General features: G+C 34.1%; 1 protein-coding gene across 13 annotated transcripts in view; it reads left to right on the top strand.

Annotated features, from left to right (window-relative positions):
• The window catches only part of DGKB (diacylglycerol kinase beta), a 760061-nt gene that overhangs the window by 262853 nt on the left and 476790 nt on the right, over positions 1-20418 (top strand). For 5 of the 13 annotated variants that reach the window (XM_031013455.2, XM_004045121.4, XM_031013456.2 and 2 more), the window contains one exon: positions 15421-15456. The exons of 4 other annotated variants lie outside the window; for them this stretch is intronic. In XM_031013455.2, coding sequence (XP_030869315.1) covers positions 15421-15456 — 36 coding nt within the window. The remainder of the gene's footprint in view (positions 1-15420; positions 15457-20418) is intronic. 4 more of the 13 variants (XM_031013457.2, XM_031013452.2, XM_031013458.2 and 1 more) reach the window with 1 other exon arrangement.

Below are 20418 nucleotides of genomic sequence, written 5' to 3'. Positions count from 1 at the left end.
GTTGGACATCTTTGTTGAATTTCTGATTCAGATCATGAATTCTTTTCTTGATATCATGGTATTGCCTATCTGTGTTCTCTTGTATTTCACCGAATTTTTGAAAGATAATTATTTTGAATTCCCTTTCAGGTAGTTTATAGGTTTTCTTTTATTTGTGGTCTGTTACTGCAGAATAATTATTTTCCTTTAGAGATGTTATGTTTTATTGCTTTGTCATGTTTCCTGCATCCCTACACTGATATCTACATCTCTGGTATAGCTGTCACTTCTTTCAATTTTCTGAAGTAGCTTTCATAGGGTAACACTTTTTTCCCTGTAGATGTATCTATAGAGTCAGTTAGGTAGAGTGCTTTGGTTTTAGTTCTAGGTAGGTACAGTAATGTATTCTCCATATGATTTTTTTTTTTTTTTGCCTGTAATCAAATCAGTAGCGTATGTGATTTTCTCAGTAGTTTAGGCTGTAGTTGTTTGTGGAGGCTCTGTCATAACTTTCTTTGGGAAAGGCCAGGTAGGCCAGTCTTCAGGATCCTGGGGGATATTTGTAGGCATGGGTGTTGGTGGCAGTAGACCCTGGTTGGTCCACTCCTCTGGCTCCTAAATGGTGTGCAAAGGTGTGCAGCAGCCCCACTATTGGAGAGGTCAGGTTTTTGGGGTTGAAGTGGCAGCAATTCCTGAGGAGGATGGCCTCGGGCTCCTGGATGGCACACATTGGGGCACTGGCAATGGACCCCAGTTAAGCTGGTTTGCAGGTTATTGACATTGCACATGGACATGTGGTGGCCCCACTGCTAGAGGGGGAGAGGTCACTGTTGGTGACGGCAGATAAGACAGGTGGCTCTCAAGCTCTGGTGTGCACATGCTTCAGCTACCTATGTCCTGGAGGCAGATTTCCTAAGGTTTTAGATCACCTATTTTCTGGAGTACAGGGAGCTACATGGGCTCAGATGCTGGGGACACAGTTGTACCACCAGTTCTAGTTGGTTTCATGAGACTGTAGCCTTCTCAGTGGATGTAGGGGAATATCAGTGGAATACTGTGGATGTGGAGATACAGGGGCTATTTGGCCCAAGTCAGAATGTATTCTGGTGATGGTTCTTCTCTCAAAATAATGCCATGATGCATCAGCTTTGGTCCCAGGAGTGTAGGGCACCCAGTTTGATTTTCCTCTCTGGAACAATACAGTCATGTGAACTCCAGGAAACTCTCTGCACTAGGCTCGGGGTCTGTGAGGGCAGAGGGGCTTTTCTCTCCCTAGGATTTCAGACATCTCTGATGGGAATGTAGATGGCTGGGGAATCTCCCACCTACCTTTTTCCTGCAATGGAGAGTCTCTCCTGCCTCTATGCTGATCCTGGCTAGCTGCTTTGCTTTTATTTTTATTGTGCCATCAGGAGTTTCCATGTCTTAGAAGGGCTTCATCATTTTCTTGCTGAATTTGTGTTCTCCCTTAGATGCTCCATTTGATTTGTGGTTATTTATTTGCTGTTGTGGCCCTTCTTTGTTTAAGAGGTGAGTGCTAGGTTCCTCTAGTCAGCCATCTTGACGGTGTCTGGAAATCTTAAACATATAGCCATACATGAGCATTATCCAAAGAGAGATTACAATGTATTAAAAGCTAAATTTTAAAAATAGACTTAAAACAAAGAGTATTATATATGTCTGATTCTAAAGTGAGGATGGGAAATTATATATTCATGAATGATTTAAATTATTCTACAAGTTATTGCTAACAGTATTCAAAACAGCTTATGTAATATACCATATGCAGCAAAATAAAATATAGTAAGTTTGTGCAAAAATTAAGTTAAAACTCAAATTTATTTCACAATACCATTCAAAGTTTACAGAGGTAATTTTTCAGAATTTCCCTGAGTTTCTTGGTAGCCTTAGCAAAAATAAATATTATAGGCTTGATTGTATTCAATTAGAGAAAATATTTTTTATTATTTTGTGGTTACTGAGACCTTAGATTAATTTTTCTGTGTGAAGTTGTTTCTGTATTGGACAGTACCTGAACAATATTGCAATAATCGGTGTAGTTGTATTTGTTTCCTTTGACTTTTCTATCCACTGCCAATGCAGACTGATGGTTTATGACCCAAGTGCATTTTGGTATTAAAGAGTCTACCTGTTGCCAAATAAAATACTAATAGTTATGCAACTCAAAAATAAAGAAAAAGGATGGCAGATAAAAGTTAGATGAATGCCATACATAAAGTGTTATTGCATCAAACAGAAGAAGACATCAATAGTAATAGTTTTAGATGGTCAAGAATACTAAAGAAAACATTTACTTTATAATGCACTGACTTGAAAGAAACAAAAGAATTAAGAAAGAGCATAGAAAAAATAATGTTTTAGCAGAAACTAACTATATCTGTATTAGAATAAGGCAAAAATCAACACTGAGGACAACAAAATAAGTAATCTGGAGAAAAGGATTATGAAAATCTCCTTTTACTACTGTAGAGAATGGCAACAAAGTGAAAAGAGATCATGATATCCCTAAGCAAAACAGACAGACAAACAAACAAAAAACTAAATTGTTCTCTTAAGTGTAAAGAAAATTAAACTGAATGAAAAAGAACCTACGTCACTTCAAATTAATTTATCTACTTGGTGCAATTTGCATGCAATTTTTTGGCTGGACAAAATGATTTCTAATTTTGTCTGGAAGAATAAATGTACATAAACATTATAAAATCTTAAAAAGGAAGAGTAATAAGAAAATGGTTATTCTAACAAAAAATCTTAAAAATATGTTTGTTAAATTTGCAGTGATCAAAATAATACGGCTCTAAAAGTTGTAAAGATGTGATAGAAAGTCTAAAGACATTGAACTATATATAATTATGTAGCCTATAATAAAAGTCACAAATGAAATCTGGTGGAGCATCAAAGGTGTCAGGATTATTGTATAACCATGTGAAAATAAAGTAAGGTAAATTCTACATTACATCTATTACAAAAAAAATCAAACAGGAATTCAGGGTTTAATTTTTGCCTAGGCACGGCCTTTTCTTTTTTTTTTTTCCAAAATGAGAAAGATAAAATGTTGACTGCCTTGAGCAATGAAAATTTATTTTAAAGAAAATGCTAAATCCCAAAACTTACAAATCAAGTTAAAGATAAGGATCATAACAACAATAACAACAGCAACAACAAATCTTTGTATTGTAAAATGCAATCCCTATATTGTAAACCAAATCCCTATATTGTAAAAAGTAATGAAGAGATATAAATTAAAACAATGAGATTTAATTTTTCTATCCATTTTGGAAAATATTTTTAAAATGTTAAGACCCAGTGTTGGCAAGAATGTGCAAAATTTGCTATTCTCATTAAACACTGGTGAAACTAAATTGCCACAAACTATGGCATAAAAGCTCCCAAATATGTGAACTTCTATGTTGATATTTCTGCTTACACCTTTCAAAGAAATTTGGGGTTGGGGCAAGGCATATATCTAGAGCTAATAGCATTAGAGTAGAAACAAATGCTTTATATCATTTTTATCTTTTAATTTTTAAATTTTGAATGCAGTCAAAACCAGACATTCTTAACCACCACTAGACATTAAGGGATAAATTCCACCCTGCAAAGCTAATCTGTAGTTTTAATGATTCCTGCTGAAACAGTGGTGATCAGAAAGTATTTATGTACATGACTTTCTCTGTTTTACTATTAAATATGGCTTGTTTATTCTCAACTTTTACTTGAAACCTGGTGAAGAATTAAGTCACATATAACTTTTGGTCCACACATCAATTTTGTAAATACTACCATGATCTCTGTCTCATTGCCTGTCTTTGTTCCCTAGTTCAACCCGTGTTCCCCTTTATGTGCAATAAGGATAGTTCTCTTGAGCTTTCCATGACCACTCCTTGCTGTCCAGTCCAGTTGATAAAAATCTATCAGTTGAAATTCTGTTGCTAATACTCTAAAGAGCTTTGACTTATTCAGCCTCATTTGCCCAAGGAAACCCAAACCCTGGAATATTACGGCTCTGTACCTAGTGATCTATTCTTCATTACATTACTCTCATTTTATCTTGACCATAAATATTTTCAAATTACTTCCTTTGATTATCATGTCTTCAACATCCTTGAGCCACCCAATGCGTATATTCTTTCAGATTTCTTTCATTCTAGTATTTTCTGCCTTAATTCTCCTGGAATTCCACATTTTTCTCCTTTCATGGCATTTGTCACAAATCTTTAATAAAATATCAATTTCCTAATTTACAATAGGAAAAACCCAGACAAGGTGTAATCCAGCACACTTATGTAATTTAGTACTAAACAGCATCATGATTTGAGTCCAGTAGTTGAATATTGTTTTTACTGTTAGTGTGTTGTAGAACTCATTCCGGTGAAAGGGCTGTTTGTCCTTCTCCTGTGCAATTCTATTTCCTGTATTTGCATGCTGACTCTTGTCTGGCTCTTCACATAACCATAAGTATGTTTGCGCAGGTGTGTAGATACGCCCACTGTGTCACATTCCTCTCTTCCTTCTCAACCCACATTAGTGTAACTTCTGACTGTAACATGGATATGAAATTGTTCTTGCTATCCTTACTAAATCGAATTGCACTCTTTTAGGTGGGTTCCTAAGGAGTAGAGTATTAAGCCAAGATTTGGCTTTGTGTGATTTATGGAGGGAGAAAAAGTTCTTTAGAAAAAAACAAACAAAAACAAAAACAAAAACAAAACAACCTATAATGAAGGGAGGGAGGCAGAAAAAGGAAGAGGCAAGCTCTAAGCAAGAATGTTGATCATAGTGACAGTTTAGCCTTGGACCGTACCTTTAGGGCTTTGCAGCAAAAATCCTATCGTAGGATTGTTCCTAACTTAAGGCAAGAAGGCTGGCCTTTCCTCACCTATGTGTCAGTCATTATCTAGGGCCTCCTGGCACAGCCTATTTCTGTGGATAAAGGTTAATTCTTAGGGACGGCTGCAAGCTTTCAGAAGTTAACACTCGTAGCAGCTGGTGATAGTTGCTCTGGCAAGGTAGCAAAGGATCTGCTTTGAGCTACCAACAGCATCTACTGGAAACCCTTTCCAAGTATAATCTGTTTTGAATGCTCTGCAGTGTTTGACACTGAGATGCTTACCTTTGATAGCCTCTAACACTCATCCAGTGCATTTCCACTAGGTTTTCTTTTACCTTTTAACCACACTTTGTCAATATTACTAAATCCCTAGTCTTCCTTTCATTGTTTAATATGTGTAGAACTTCAGTTTTTTGTTCAATTCTCATCTTATTACACCCACACTTTATAAATTATGTTATCCAGTTCCAGGGCTACAGCTACCATGTTTGCATGTGTCTGTATGAACCCATTCTCCCCACATACATCTAGATCGAAATGCTCACTTCGTGTTTTTTTTTAATTTAATAAATAAATTTATTTATTTATTTTTGAGATGGAGTTTCACTCTTGTTGCCCAGGCTGCAGTGCAGTGGCGTGATCTCAGCTCACTGCAACCTCCACCTCCCGGGTTCAAGTGATTCTCCTGGGTCAGCCTCCTGAGTAGCCATGATTACAAGAGCAAGCCACCACGCCGGGATAATTTTTGTATTTTTTTAGTAGAGATGGGTTTCACCATATTGGCCAGGCTGGTCTCAAACTCCTCAGATGATCCACTCGCCTCGGCCTCCCAAAGTGCCAGGATTACAGGCATGACCCGCTGCACCCGGCCCTCACTTCATATTTTAAATTTCCTCTCAGATATATCCCACAGAAGCTTAAAAGTCAACATAGCAGGAATTGAACTTGAAACATTTCTTGTGAAACTGTCCCTTATGCTCATTGACTAGCACCCCCATTATTCTTATCACTCCCAGCAAAAGGGTGTATCTCTTTATGTCTAGTGCCTAATTTGATTTGGTCATAGACTAGATGCTTAACAAATATTTGCTGAGTGAATGAATAGCATTCAGTCAGCTTTTGAAAATTCCCATCATTTATCACTCTTTTCCCTGAGTCAAGAAAAAATATATCAGACAGTACCATATATATCAAGTAAAAATTAAAACAAATATATAGCAAGGAGGCTTGGTTTTAAAAAATCATTGATAACTCATAATTAAATCATTTTGTTAGAAGCTAATAAAATTGACTTTAAAGTGTGTGATGATGAGGAAATGTTAGTGGATACCAAATTAGCATTGTATTTAGTTTCCGGAATGGCTCTTGCAGCTTCTTATAGTTACTACTAAATTTCGAAAAGCTGGTGAGTTTTATGTGTTGTAGTTATATAAAATATCCAATAGATGGTACTGTAAAATGCCTCACATGTAAAATGAGGAGTTACAGCAGGTAGAGAATATAAAGGGAACATTTTCAGAATTCTGAGGAGAATTGAGATGTTTTTCTCTGGATATTAAATTGTATTTAAAAATCTGATTTTTAAATATAATTTAGGCAATATAGTTTTCCATGTAAAATATAATAAATAATCATTCTTCTTTGTGTTCAGAAAATGAAAATTGATGTTTATTATAGAATGGAACTTCAAAAATATTCACATTCTCTTGTTTAGAAATTGTGGCTTTTTGGTAGTAATTACTCTTAGTTAATGTGGCATTTTAGTGAATGTTACTCCAATAGAATATTTTCAGCAGGCAACTATAGCTACATGTATTTATTACTGAAATTCTAAAAAAGTTTTAGGGTAACAATAAAGCAAACCTTTGTGAGACAATTTTCATTTGCTTAGCAGGGTGGAACCATTATTTCTCTCACTTTTGGTCTCCACCAAGATGAGTTTAGTGTCTGAATAGAATATTATACCAGAATGTGATTACAACATGCATACATATATATGTATATTTGTGTATATATAGGTATATAAAACATATTTTTGAATGTTGTAATCACAAGTATATACGTGTATACACACATGTATATATATATACACACATATATATATATAATCTTATAGAGTTAAACATTCTTTTAAAAAAGAGTAATAATTTAAAACTGCTTGAAGTTTGCTCCTAAAGAGCATATAAAAAGTATAAATTTGTAGATAGCCTAGTTTATCTTAATACTCATGCAGAATTTCCATTACAAAGTGGTGCATGTCTACTTATAAAAGTGAATGCCAAATTTTTATTACCAGAACTGTTTTATAAAACCTTTTTCTGTATCTAAAATTTTCTGAGGAATATATAATAACACTGAAAGCTTGAAAATATGTATATATCTTAGTTTATTACATGCAGCTCTGAAATTTTTATGTTAACAGTTCATGGCATTGTTTCTAATGCTGAGTATTCCTTTGTACACGGGTTATTTATTTAGCAAAGTTTTATTGAATATAACTATACACCTGGAGAAATAAAGATGAATAGCTCTTAGGTAGAATGTTACTGTTTGAATCTGCAGCTTCTTGTGCGCTATGTATCATGTGTCCCTCAGCTTCTTTGTGCATTTACTATTTTTAAATATGTTTTATATAATCAGAATGTGTGGTATGGTGTATTATTTATTCTCTTAAAAAGAAGATATTCTTAGCTGTATTTGAATGTGCTGCTTAAAGAAAATATGCTACTGTAATAACTTGAGCTAGCTTAAGGAATTCAGGTTATTTTATAAAGACAAAAATAATTAGTGTTTTCACAAATCTGGGCTTTTCCAATTGTTGTCTCCTAAGCAATTTTGGGACAAATATTTTCAGATTTGTAATGTAAGGTTGTGGGTTAAACCAATAATTGCTTAGGTAGTTTGAGTTAAAATGATTTTTGCCCGCCAGGTAGATTCTATCTGATGATGACATATTTATGGAATAATGGGGCTCTTAGATTCCTACCCAATTCTTAAAGATTCTATAGTTATCATATCTTGTACTCTTTTCAAAAATGATGACACACACCGATGTATGTACTCAGATTTCCTAGTACACTGGATGTATATAACATTACATAGCAAAGTTTCTATTTCGGCTAAAAGGATTTAAATATAAACTGTGCATGCAGGTCTCTAGTGATAGTCTCTTAATAGATGTCAGATACTCTTTATCACTACCCTCTTTTATTTCAGTAACATTTTAATTAATTCACACTGATTGAATAAGTGTACGTTGAGACTTGTTTCCTAATGAGGGCGCATTTAGAGGAAAGGTTCTGCATCATTCTGATATCCTGTGGGTAATTATATTCTAATTATATGGTCGGGGGAAAAGAGTCTATAACTCAGAACTGATATTGTTCGTCGGACCCAATTAATTACATGCACATAATGAAAGTTCATGATAAGGTTGACTGGCAGTCAGTGTAAAATTTTAACTCAATTGAATCTTAGCCTAACGTGAGTACAGAATTGGACTTTAACCTGGTTAGAAAATACTTTGGCATGAGATCAATGGATATTTAAAGGAGCAAAAGACAAGAACAAATTCTATTATAACCTCTTTGTTTTTTAATTCAAGATCTTTTTCAAGGATGGTGAAAAGGAGACCTAGGCTTTAATTGTAAATATTATTATCAATATACTTTCATTACCTATAGTGCTATATTTGTATTCTGGAAAGCAGCAATATGCTAACTATACAGTGATATATTTCTAGAACTGGCTCACGTTTTTATAGGGAGATAAAATAGGCATAACAGGAAATATTATAGATTAATTTTATGAACATAAAATTTGTATGTATCAGTCTATTATACTGAGTTCTTTGAAGGGGGTGATTTTTTCAAGTTACCAACTTCCCTCAGATCCCTGTCCCAAACATACACAAACATAGTCACATATACATATACACATTCATAAATAGGTATCTATTAATGAATTATATGTAAATTAAGAGTTCTGAAGAATAATCTGAAAAAATAGTCAATAGGATGTGCATGTTTCATTTTGAAATGTGTTTTGAAGATGGGTGCTGTAAATATCAGCTCCCCTCTTTCTCCTCCTCGATTTCATAGTTTTCTTTGCTCAGTCTTTGGAAAGAACAGTTTCTATGATTGAGGAAAATAACAGAGAGAGAATTTTGTTCTTTCTTTCTTCTAAGAGCTTCCTCTGTCTCCATTTTTCTCCATTGCTTTCTATCTTTGATCTGTTTTCTACCCTCCTCCATAATTTCTTCTGTGTCTCTAATAGCCCCCAAATACACGTTTTTATTTTTTAAAATTCTGTTGGTTCCCATCCACTTATTAGCAACAAAAAAAATGTTCAGATGAAGAAAGTATAACCCATCATTTCTTGCTGAGTTCTTAAGCAGGCAGTGAAAACTAAGGGAATCATTTTGGTTCTAATGTTAATAAAACAGTTAACCATTTATTGAGAACTTAAATGTGTCAGACATTATCCTTTTAATCCTACAGGTAGGTATAATTATGATGCCCGGTGAACATTTGAGGAATGTGAAGTTTAGGGAGATTAAGAAAATTACCTAAAACCACTCAACTTGCAAGTGGCAGAAGCAATAGTTGCTTTACTCAATACCCTGTATTTTAAAGCTGTTTTTATGTTCATGCTGCAGTCCCCAGCAATTAATAATGCTTGAAATAAATTTAAGGAACCTAGACCAGACTTTCAGAAAAGGAATGGAAAGAAAAACAATAGATTAGAGAGACTAGAGAAAAATAGACGTGAAGAGTAAAAAGAGTAGAATATACCAGAGAGTGGGGTCAAAAGAATGAGTAGTCATTGTAAAATTATTTTACAAGTGTGTAAATATTCAAATATTCTTATGGCAGGTCACGACTTAAATTGAAGAACACCTCTTTAACGATATTTACTTCTAATGATTTTATGAGACCTAGCTAAGTAGAGGGTGTTACTCATTTCTAATGGCATCTTTTGCTAGCTAATCAAGTAGGCAAGCCAAAAATGCTAAAATTTTTTTAGTTGTTCTTGCTGATTGCTTTTATATTTAGAAATCCATGTTTGAGATGATTTGGATAACTGTATAAAGATAAATTCTTTACATTTTATTGAAAACATTTGATATCTTTTAAGTTTTTAAACATCCATTGCACTAGGTACCCTTTCCTGAAATTTCAGTTTCATTTCCTTTCCAGACACACACATAGACACATATTGAGGGAGAGAGCATGGATAGAGCCTAAGCTCCCTTCTTGTCAATAACCTCCAGACAAAACTCTAAAAATAGACATAAACAATCATATTTACTAAGTAAGAATGGAATATTTTGTGAGCAATTACAGTTGAAGGGTAGTGAAGTAACCACAGTTAAAAATATATTTTACCATTAAATTTCTGTTAATGCAAACTTTAAAATTTGAGTCAGGTGAGAAGTAGTCAAGGGACCCTGGATAAGATTACAATATGTGTAGCTTTTAAAATGTTTTATTTTTATAGTTACGTCTTAATTAGACATATCAGAATTTTTGTGGAAAAGAAAAATAATTTATGTTTCTTTTCAGTGTCTTGCTTGTATTATGACTGAAATAATCTCTTACTAAAGGTTTTAATAAAGACAACAATAGTATTAAAATCATTTTTATCTCACGTCCTTTTTAAAACTTGCATTGTATTCATATGTGTGAGTGTACACAATTAAGGACCTCAAGAATTATAAAGTTTAAACAAATTATATGAAACTGAAATATAAAAAAATCATGGAAGCCAAAAATATATGTAATTTTTATATCCTAGAGATAATACACTTTATTATCTTGTTTGAGAGAACAACTTTACCTGTCCAGCTAAGACAAAGTGTCATTTTATGAAGACAATTTTTCTTTACCTTACCCTAGTTTTTTTTCTCTGTCTCTTACTACTTTTTTGATGCCAGATATATCCAATTGTATATGAAGGAAAAAAAGCTATTTAAAATAGTTTTGTTTGGAACACTTTAACTACTACACTGGAAGTTATTGTGTTAAATTAATTCACATTATTCAAGCCAGTTTTTCAGGCAAAACAAGTGTGTGTGTGTGTGTGTGTGTGTGTGTGTGTGTATCACTTTGTAGATATAGTGATTTCTAAATATTTTTCATTCTTCATCAATATTTTAAAATAATTTTATTTCCAAACCACTTAAAAAATGAAGGCAAGGCTAAAAATAGTAATTTAAAAAAATCTCCTCTTGCAACTACTGTTATTTGAATAAATAGAGCCTGGGTTAGGGAAGCAATATTCTGTCACTAACTTTGTTTTCCTGGGTTAGGCATCTAAGCTCTCTGATTTTCAGCTTCCCAACCTGAAAGATAAAGTATCTTGTTTCAGTGGGAGTATTAAATGAGGCAAGATAGCAAACATGAAAAATATATAAATGTAAAATATATATATATAAATATAAATGTTCTTATGTAGGTATAAGGTATCATTTTTAAAATTTTCCTTTAGCCTGAAATAACTAATGACCCTTTTAATGTGAGTACTGTGCTCTCATTATATCTTAACTAAGTCAAACCTCCAATAATCTCCACCAAAGATTTTTCTTTGTCCTATGACAATTTGGATTAAATTGTCAATTTAAAATGATTACACATTAGAAAATATGAAGACAAGAGATATCCTAATACTTAAGAATAATAGAATTTTTAAAAATTCTTTGATATTAAATTGAACTTAATAAGTGCCCTGAAGGCAAATGCATCTTTTAAACTAATTATCTGTACTGTGTATTCTATTTAATATTAAAAAGATACTGATCAAATAAAATCAATCACATTCCTCTGTAGTCACACCTCACATTGGATTAAATAAAAATATACAGTTTCTGTGTTAATTCTGATTAAAAATATATTACATTTAGAATCATGCACTCATGATGATTTTCAAAAAAACCAAAACATTTACTCTGCTCATCTTTGATATTTAAAAAGTACAGGAGAGTAAAAAAAGAAGTGATACGATAGCTAAATTTATTTTCTAATAAGTTTCTACTTTTCTTTTAGATCTAAGTACCATGGTTTGCTCATTGTAACAGGAATAAACTACTGATGGGCATGTACATTTAATATATAACTCTTTATACATTTTGATTGTAAATGAGGTTAGATATATGTTGGTTTTGTCACTCTTATTCTTGGAGTAAATTTCTAGTGTTGCTCTCAGAAGGCTGAGTGTTGCATAAGAAAATTCTTAGGGCTGGTGGCTTTCTCTCTTACATATTTAAAACTTCTAGCTCCAGCTGGGTCATCAGTGTTGGTTGATCCTGCTACTCATCCTTAGCAAACTGCTTTTTTATTTTCAGAAAAGAAGTGACAAACCTCTGTTTCATTACCTTTTTCATTGTACCACCTCTCTGCCAATCTCACTTGCTCTCTATCAGTAGATATCTCATATCCCTGCTGCTCTGAGAAAGAGGAAGACTTCAAGTATGTTATCCATAAATTGCCAATTAATTGCAAAGTGATAGCTAGATTTCAATTTCATACCACAGTGTCTTTTCTTTTTCTTTTTTGGATAACTTCAAATGGGAGGATTATTATCCAGCATGGCACAGTCTTTACCTTTGCAACATCGGACCTGTTTTACCTATTTGTATTATCTTTTGGCCACTGTGGGTTTCTGCATTTGAGTCCCAAAAGGAACACATTTGGAAAAGTGCGATGCCTGTCAATAAGGCCTTCTGCTGTAACTGAAATATTGCTTTTTCAAAAAAACCTTGTTTTTCATTTATCTTTAACAGTTCCCCCTCTTTCTCTGTTCCTCTTTCCCAGCAGCCTAGGAACTTACCTCTATTTATTCATCTTAAATGAGAACTCTGTTTCCATGAAAATAGTGCTCCTTATTTCTCTCCCACCTACTCCTATGACTTCTCTCTCAACCTTCTAGCAACTTCATAGTTTTCACTGAGATAATGTACATATTTTTATTTCATTGTGGAAACATTTTTACACACTTTTAGGCGTTAAAGGATATAATGAAGAGGTAGAAAGAACTTTCTTCTCTCGAATTTTATTAGAAAATATTCACTAACAATACAAAAATCCAATATATTTTCCACATATATTCAATAATTGCTATTACGTTGCCATAATTTCTTTATATATACTTCTTTATATATAAATATATATGTATGTGTATATATATATATAAAGCTGAAGCTTTTGAAAGTAAGCTGCACATAGTATAACACCACATCACTAAATATTTCAGCAAGCACCTTCTAAGACTAAGGACAATTTTCTGCCTAATGACATTATTATACTCTCACCTAAGAAAAGTAACAATGATTCCATAATATCAGTCATTATCTTGTCCATATTCAAATGTCTACAGTTATCCCCAAAATGCCTTCTGTTGCTTTTATTTATTTACTTTTTGGGCATGGTAAAAGTGAAAGTGGACCAGGATCTATCTGAAGCTCTTGAATTGCATTTGGTTGTTATTCTGAACCATTTAGACAGCCATAATCTTTTCACTTGGCTTTCCAGTGCCTGCTCTCTGCAAATGTATGCATAGTAAGCATACACTCTTCTAAGGTAAAAGGCATCTCTGACTCATGCTCTGGAGGCTGATTGAAGTCTCTTATTTTGGTTGCTTGAGAGTCTCTGAGAGTTTCCTGGGTCCATGGCACAGAATGGGATAAGGATCCGTAGGATTACATTCCTGACCTGAATTTGAAGAACAAACTTGTATATATTATGATAAAGATGGAAGGACTATATCCATGTCTTGCAATTTTATTCAGACCTTAAACTTCAAGCCGAAGCTAAGAAAGAATGATAATAAGGTTGGCAAATATCTTTGAACTGACCCAGAGAGAAACTAGCACAAATATTCGTTGTCCCTGGTGTTACGTAGACTGATTTGGACTCAGAAGTCAAGAATGTTACTGAAATCAGGAAGTTTTCAGTAAAGGCTCTACCAGACCTACTGTCAATTCATCTTCAAAACAACAATAATTACTTCCATTAGATTCTCCTGTGGAATGGATAGTTGGCCAGAGCTCATACTCTTCCACTTCATGGCTTCTTTTGACTAGAAATCTGCAGCCACAGTACTTTCTTTTTTTTTTTTTTTTTTTTTTTTTGAGACGGAGTCTCGCTCTGTCGCCCAGGCTGGAGTGCAGTGGCGCGATCTCGGCTCACTGCTGCAAGCTCCGCCTCCTGGGTTCACGCCATTCTCCTGCCTCAGCCTCCCGAGTAGCTGGGACTACAGGCGCCCGCCACCACGCCTGGCTAATTTTTAGTATTTTTAGTAGACACGGGGTTTCACCGTGTTAGCCAGGATGGTCTCGATCTCCTGACCTCGTGATCCACCTGCCTCGGCCTCCCAAAGTGCTGGGATTACAGGCGTGACTTTCTACTTATATTATGGAAGTATCTTCCAAATAGAGCTGTATTCCTGAACACCTTAATTTTCTGTGGGGCTGTGCTAGACCTCTTCTCCTTCTGTGTCACTTTTGAGTGCACTGAATGCTTTTAGTCCATCTCTATTCTGCACAGCTGTGAGGGTGTCAGGTGTTACCTATCTCAGATTCAGCTATTTTTTTTTTTTTTGGTTCTTGCTGCCTTTCTAAAGTTCTCCTGGGTAAGGGACTATAATAATATCTGGACTCTGAGATTTTTCATACCCATCTTGGTGATCTAGCACTGCCCAGACCCTCCCTCAGACGGCTCGTATCTAGGGAGGAAAAGGGAATTCTGACTACCTCCTTCTTTTCAGGGACACACAAATATCTAAGAACTCCTGGCATCCCATCCAACTTTTCTTCTCCCGTTCCAGCGTGGGGAAACTTTATCTAGTATTGTGTGTGTGATTTGTGAACTAATTATCCAAATTTGTATTTTATGTTCTCATTTCCATAGAATGCAGGCTTTTGGAATTCAGTGACCTTTTATCATTTCTTGTCAAAAAAAAAACAAGGCTTTCCAATATGAACTACAAAGTGGGTAGTAGTGGTAGATAATGGAAAATACAGTTGTGAAGACTAATGTCAATATATTTAACCCCATCTTAAAAAAATTACTCTCAAGTAAAATTCTTGCTACTTATTTAATTATAGCTTTTTTCTTTTACTGGTATTAATGGAATATGTTTTCTTATTTCCAGAGTATCACAAAACAAAATGAACATCATAAGCTGTTTCTATGTTCAAAAGACACAGTATTTTTAGGAAAGAATGAGAGTTGGACTTCAAAATGAAAATTGGGATGGGTAAAGGGGCAAGTTAAAAAAACTAAGTGGAAATTATTTATTAAAGAGAATGGAACTTGGAGCTAAAGCTGACCAAAGATGTTGATCAGCATGCTTTGGGTAGATGAAGTTGTGTTTTGGATAAATAATTTCACAACCTAACCCACTCTGTGTTAGATAATTTCTTATTCAATGAAAAGATATTATTTAATTCAAGGAAGCAGTACAATTATACCAAGGAAATGTATTTTTAATTTACTCATTTATTTCACAGGCATGTAATGATATGAGAAACTTCATTGATTTGTTTTGAGTTTGACTCTTTTTCAGCTTTCATATGAACTTCTCTTTTTCAGCAGACTCTGCCCACTTCAGGAGTTTCAGTTCCTGAGGTGCGTAAGCAAAAACAGGTTTTCACACTTAAAATTATAGGTCATTATACATCTTGTATTGCTGTAAAGAACATTTTGTGCTGGCTCAGTGACATTCGAATACCAGCATTTTATATTTTATTTTTTTCATATTCTGCTAATTGGAAGTGGTGGTTTTCATATTTTCGGTGATGGGATAGACTTGAAGAATTTTCTATCTATATTTGTGATAAGCATTAAGAAAACAAGAAGTTATGTGACCTAGACTTCACAGAGAAAAATAAAGATTACTTTACAAAGAGTTTTTACTAGCATAGAAAAACAGTGCCATTCCCATTTTTTCACGTTAAAATGTAGATACTTTGCTGGAAATCCAAAACAATTTATTCTTTGAGCCATCAAAATATAAGTTTCAATGGCAGTATGTTGAGAGACTCTTGCTTACTTTGAACTGCCCATCACTTTCAAATGAATGCAGCATTAATCACCTAGCCCATGCCATTGTATAGAGAAACATCAGAATAAAATATAGTCAGAATAAATGGCTTTTGTTTTGAAAACAAATGTAAGCATTGCCACAACATTATTTTCAGTAACATTTTTGCTTTACCTTTGCATTGATGATGCAAAGCCTCCACATTGTTCTGTGACAATATCCAATTCAATTGTTATTATCTCTATAGGAAATGCCCAAATGGTATTGTTTCCCTAAAATTGTAATTAAAATCTGCTTATTTTAGAAAGTATTGCTTATATGAATGCTACATAAGATTATGAATTTATTTAGAGGATAACATGTTTGTAAAAAAGTGTAATAACTGCTGTTTTCTCCCCACCAAAAATGGCTTTTTAATCAGTGTAGACCTCTTCGTTAAATTAAAAAAAAAAAGTTCTCATTTTTAACCAGAGACGTACTCAAAAATACTTGGACATACACTTAAATATAATGTTTCTAATCTAAGAAAATGTTAAACTGATTTTATATTCTTTAAGTGAGTTGGTGACATTATTATCACAATTATTATTATAAAATAGAGTTGCTAAATTACACACTCAAGTGACAAAAGTATTAGGACAGTTTATTATTTCATTGGGTTATTTAAGTGTGAGAGAATTAATTTTGCATCCTCAGGTTCTTGAGTTTGTTTCTGCCCCGATTACCAGCCCAATCAAGCAAATATAGGCATTGCATTTGAGATCTAAACTTTTCTCTTTAGATCTGTTAATCTCCAAAGCATCCCCATGTATTCAGTTATATAATTTGTGTCACATAGATTGAGTAAATAGATCCAAATTTTTGTTTTTATATATTTTTTTAATTTTCAGGAAAAAAGTCTTTATTTTGATATGAAGTTTTTAAAAGTCTTCCTATACTTACGTTTTCTGGCACTATATATTGGTTTACATTAACTTAAACTTTCCAGTATCCCTCAAAGTCATTATATAAGATTTTTCAACTTTGTTGTTCCAAAAATTTCCTTAAGCCCATGCATGGATATATGCATGGCTGAGTGTGTGAATACACATATATACACACAGAAAGACAAGAAACCTTATGTTCTGCCATCAGGAACAGTTGCTCCTTGGTTAACGGAAAATGTGGTTAAAGTATATGTGGGAGAACATATAGAAAGATATATACATACATTAAATGTTTAACTTAAAATATGTACATTTATATTCATTGGCTATATTTTTGAAGATTAAGGGCTTTTCTATGAGGACAGATCTTCTAATTGGAAATGGTATCTTGCCTTTCTTGTATATATCACAAGCTTATCACCTATAATAGTTTCAATTCTTTTAAAGTATAACAAAAACTTAAGAACATCTGTGAAGAAATCTGAGTGTAAAAATACTCACTATTTTTATTATTAATACCCAAAGCTTGCACAGTTGTTCTCTCTAAACTTAATTTGACCACTCCTCATACACACCACACACACACACACACACACACACACACACACACACACACACATAACTTGTGTTATTTTGTCTTTCTAAAGCTTGCAGGTTATTTTTTATAAAGATGACTCTTTCATTTTGTATTCAAAATTCAATGATTTGAGTAATAATTAAATTACACAGTTACAATTACAAGGTAAGTTTTACTTAGAACTGGCATAAACAGATTGAGGGCTAATAAGTCACTGTGTTGAGCATTTAGCTTAGGTGGTAGAAAGAGACAATGAGTGTGAGCATAAGAGAGCTGCCTCCTGGTACTTACTTTCAGTTTACTGTGGATGACAGTCAGTATGGTTTACAAAGGGATTGGAGAAAGAGGAATGTTGAGGTTGGTTACAAAGTCTGTTTTTTTTGTTGTTGTTTTTTTTTGTTTTTTTGAGACAGGGTCTCACTCTGTCTCCCAGGCTGGAGTACAGTGGCACGATCTCGGCTCACTGCAGCCTCTGCCTCATGGGTTCAAGCAATTCTCCTGCTTCAGCCGCCGAAGTAGCTGGGATCATAGGCGCACGTGACCACGCCCGGCTAATTTTTTGTATTTTTAGTAGAGATGAGGTTTCACCATGTTGGCCAGGCTGGTCTCGAACTCCTGACCTCGTGATCTGCCCTCCTCAGCCTCCCAAAGTGCTGAGATTACAGGTGTGAGCCACCGCGCCTAGCCCAAAGTCTTCTTTTGTATATAAAGTATACACATACATATATGTGTATGTATACTACACACACACACACACACACACACAGACATACACACATTATTTTATAATGGTGCTGCCATGTACTAGCACATAGCCAAAATTGAGTTATTTTGGCATAGACCGTCTTATTCCTAAATTTCATTCCCTCCAATAAGAATTTCCTTAACAGAAATCTTGTAAGTGGTTTATACCCAGGATAAAATTATCCTAGGAGAAACTATGAACTTCATGTGTAATGTGTGAAAACCGGGACTTATGGATCAAGTCACCAAGTGTACCTTCAAGTGTAGGAAGTGACTAACACCCCCAGGTACTTTAAGACCAGTTGTCATTTTGTCTGTTTTGTTGCCCCCCGTCTCCCAAAAAGACACCACCTAAATCACCACAGCAATTATTCTCAGCTATGGTGACTTAGTGGGCAAATAAAGTACAGGATGTTAAATAAATCATACTTCTTACGACACTTACCTTTTACTGCTATGACCAAGCAGTATACCTGTGATTAACTTAATAATAAAATAAATAAAATTTTTTATCTATACTTTAAAATCATTGCCATTTACTGAGTGCCTGTTTTATGTTAGTACTTTTATCTAAATTTTCGTACTTTTTTCTGACATAAGCTTTCCAATTTATAGTTAAAATAAATGGTAACATAGCAATGGTAAATAACTTGCCCAAGCTTACACAGAAATAAAAGACAAAGCTGCAATTTGGCTTCTAAACTCATACTTTTGCCTTTACAAAAAGTTGTTTTTGCCTTTTTTAAAAGTACTTACTTAACTAAGTTTAAAAGAAATAAAAATCTTTAGACCTTATATCGTTTATTATATTTATGTTTAAAACTTTATAATTAAAAACAATCAAAACTGTTTTTTCTAGTCAGCAAATAGTTTTGCTGCAATTTCCAAAGATTACTAATAGATTTAGAGCGTTCATCATTTTTGAAATGAATTTGTTTCCTTCAACCACTAAAATGTTCAAATCCCACATGCAGTCCATATTGATTAAAGGTGCAGCTTTGCAGTTTGTTAGTAAGTTGGTGTCTCAGACCGAACCTTCGTAAGCCCCGCTGAATGTGGTAACATTTCTGCATTAGAGAGATCTTAACTGCTGTGAATCTATATGATACCTTGGGTTAAAAACTCTAGGGTTTCTGGAAAATTCATGTGGCCTAGCTCCAGTGGCAGAAAGGACTAAATCTCCATTCAGGCAAGTTGTGCAGTAGTAGCAGGGAAAGTAAGTTCTACGATACAAGTGATGGATGCTGTTGGCAGGAAAGCACTCGCCTTTGTAGCTTTGTACCAGTGGAGGTGCTTTGCTGCTGCCAGTTTCTCATGCTGAGACTGGACAAAAAGAAGAAAACCCTGTTCTTGAGGTAATCATCACTTGCTGCTTGCAGTTTGCCAGCGATCGATAACAGCAGGCTTAAGTATTGTGGTAAACAACCCTTTTGTGAAAGCAGTTTTCACCAGTGTACAAATACTCTACCTCTGAGAATCAGCATGATGTAGACAAAGATTTTTTTTTTAGAGCACATATATAAAGTGAGGTCTTTTTATTTTATTTATTTCATCTTTCTATTTTCTGTGAATGGTCTTTTTGGCTTTTCTTCTCTGTTTATGATGATGATTATTCTTTTGGAATTCTAATACAATATATTCCCCAGTTAAGATCTGTTGTGCTACTTGTGGAGTCTACGGATCACAAAACACTGAATTCTATATTTAAAATGTCTACATAGCAAACACAAATGGTTGATATTTGAAAATGCTCAAATATCAATAACTGTATTTTATATTTTGTAGTTATATGTTCTATTTTCTTTCATGACTTTTTTTAGTTAGAGTAGCTCTTTTCAGTGTTTGAATAATTTCTATTGATTAAAGCAACAATTTTCCAACTCTTTGTATATCTAGGATGATTTATCTGGCAGAAGGAAATTTGCCTTAATTACAACAATGTAATTTATTTTGTGGTTTAGAGCCCCAAAACTTAAAGAAAGAAACTGAAGGTTAAATGGCAAACACTGTCCCCTGTTATCAGAGAGCAATTTTATCCTGAATGATTGTGCAACCTAAGATTGGTGAGCTCTTTCTGAAACTTTTCAATAACTTCAACATTGGTAATTAACTCTCATAAATATCATAATAGAGGTCTGCCAGTCAGGGTCAATTTACCTTCCCAAAGAAGCTAGTGAAACCTGGTGGACAGGAAATTTTTTGAGGATACAATTGCCTCCCCCTTCCTGTCCCTCATATAAAAAGGAGAGACAATTTTCTCAATGGAAATAGAAGAAAAATTAAATAGTGATGAGGCTCTC

Source organism: Gorilla gorilla, chromosome 6 (genome assembly GCF_029281585.2).
Source record: "Gorilla gorilla gorilla isolate KB3781 chromosome 6, NHGRI_mGorGor1-v2.1_pri, whole genome shotgun sequence".
NCBI lineage: Eukaryota > Metazoa > Chordata > Mammalia > Primates > Hominidae > Gorilla > Gorilla gorilla.
The sequence above is the reverse complement of the archived record's forward strand: the minus strand, read 5'-3'. Positions and strand labels throughout refer to the sequence as shown.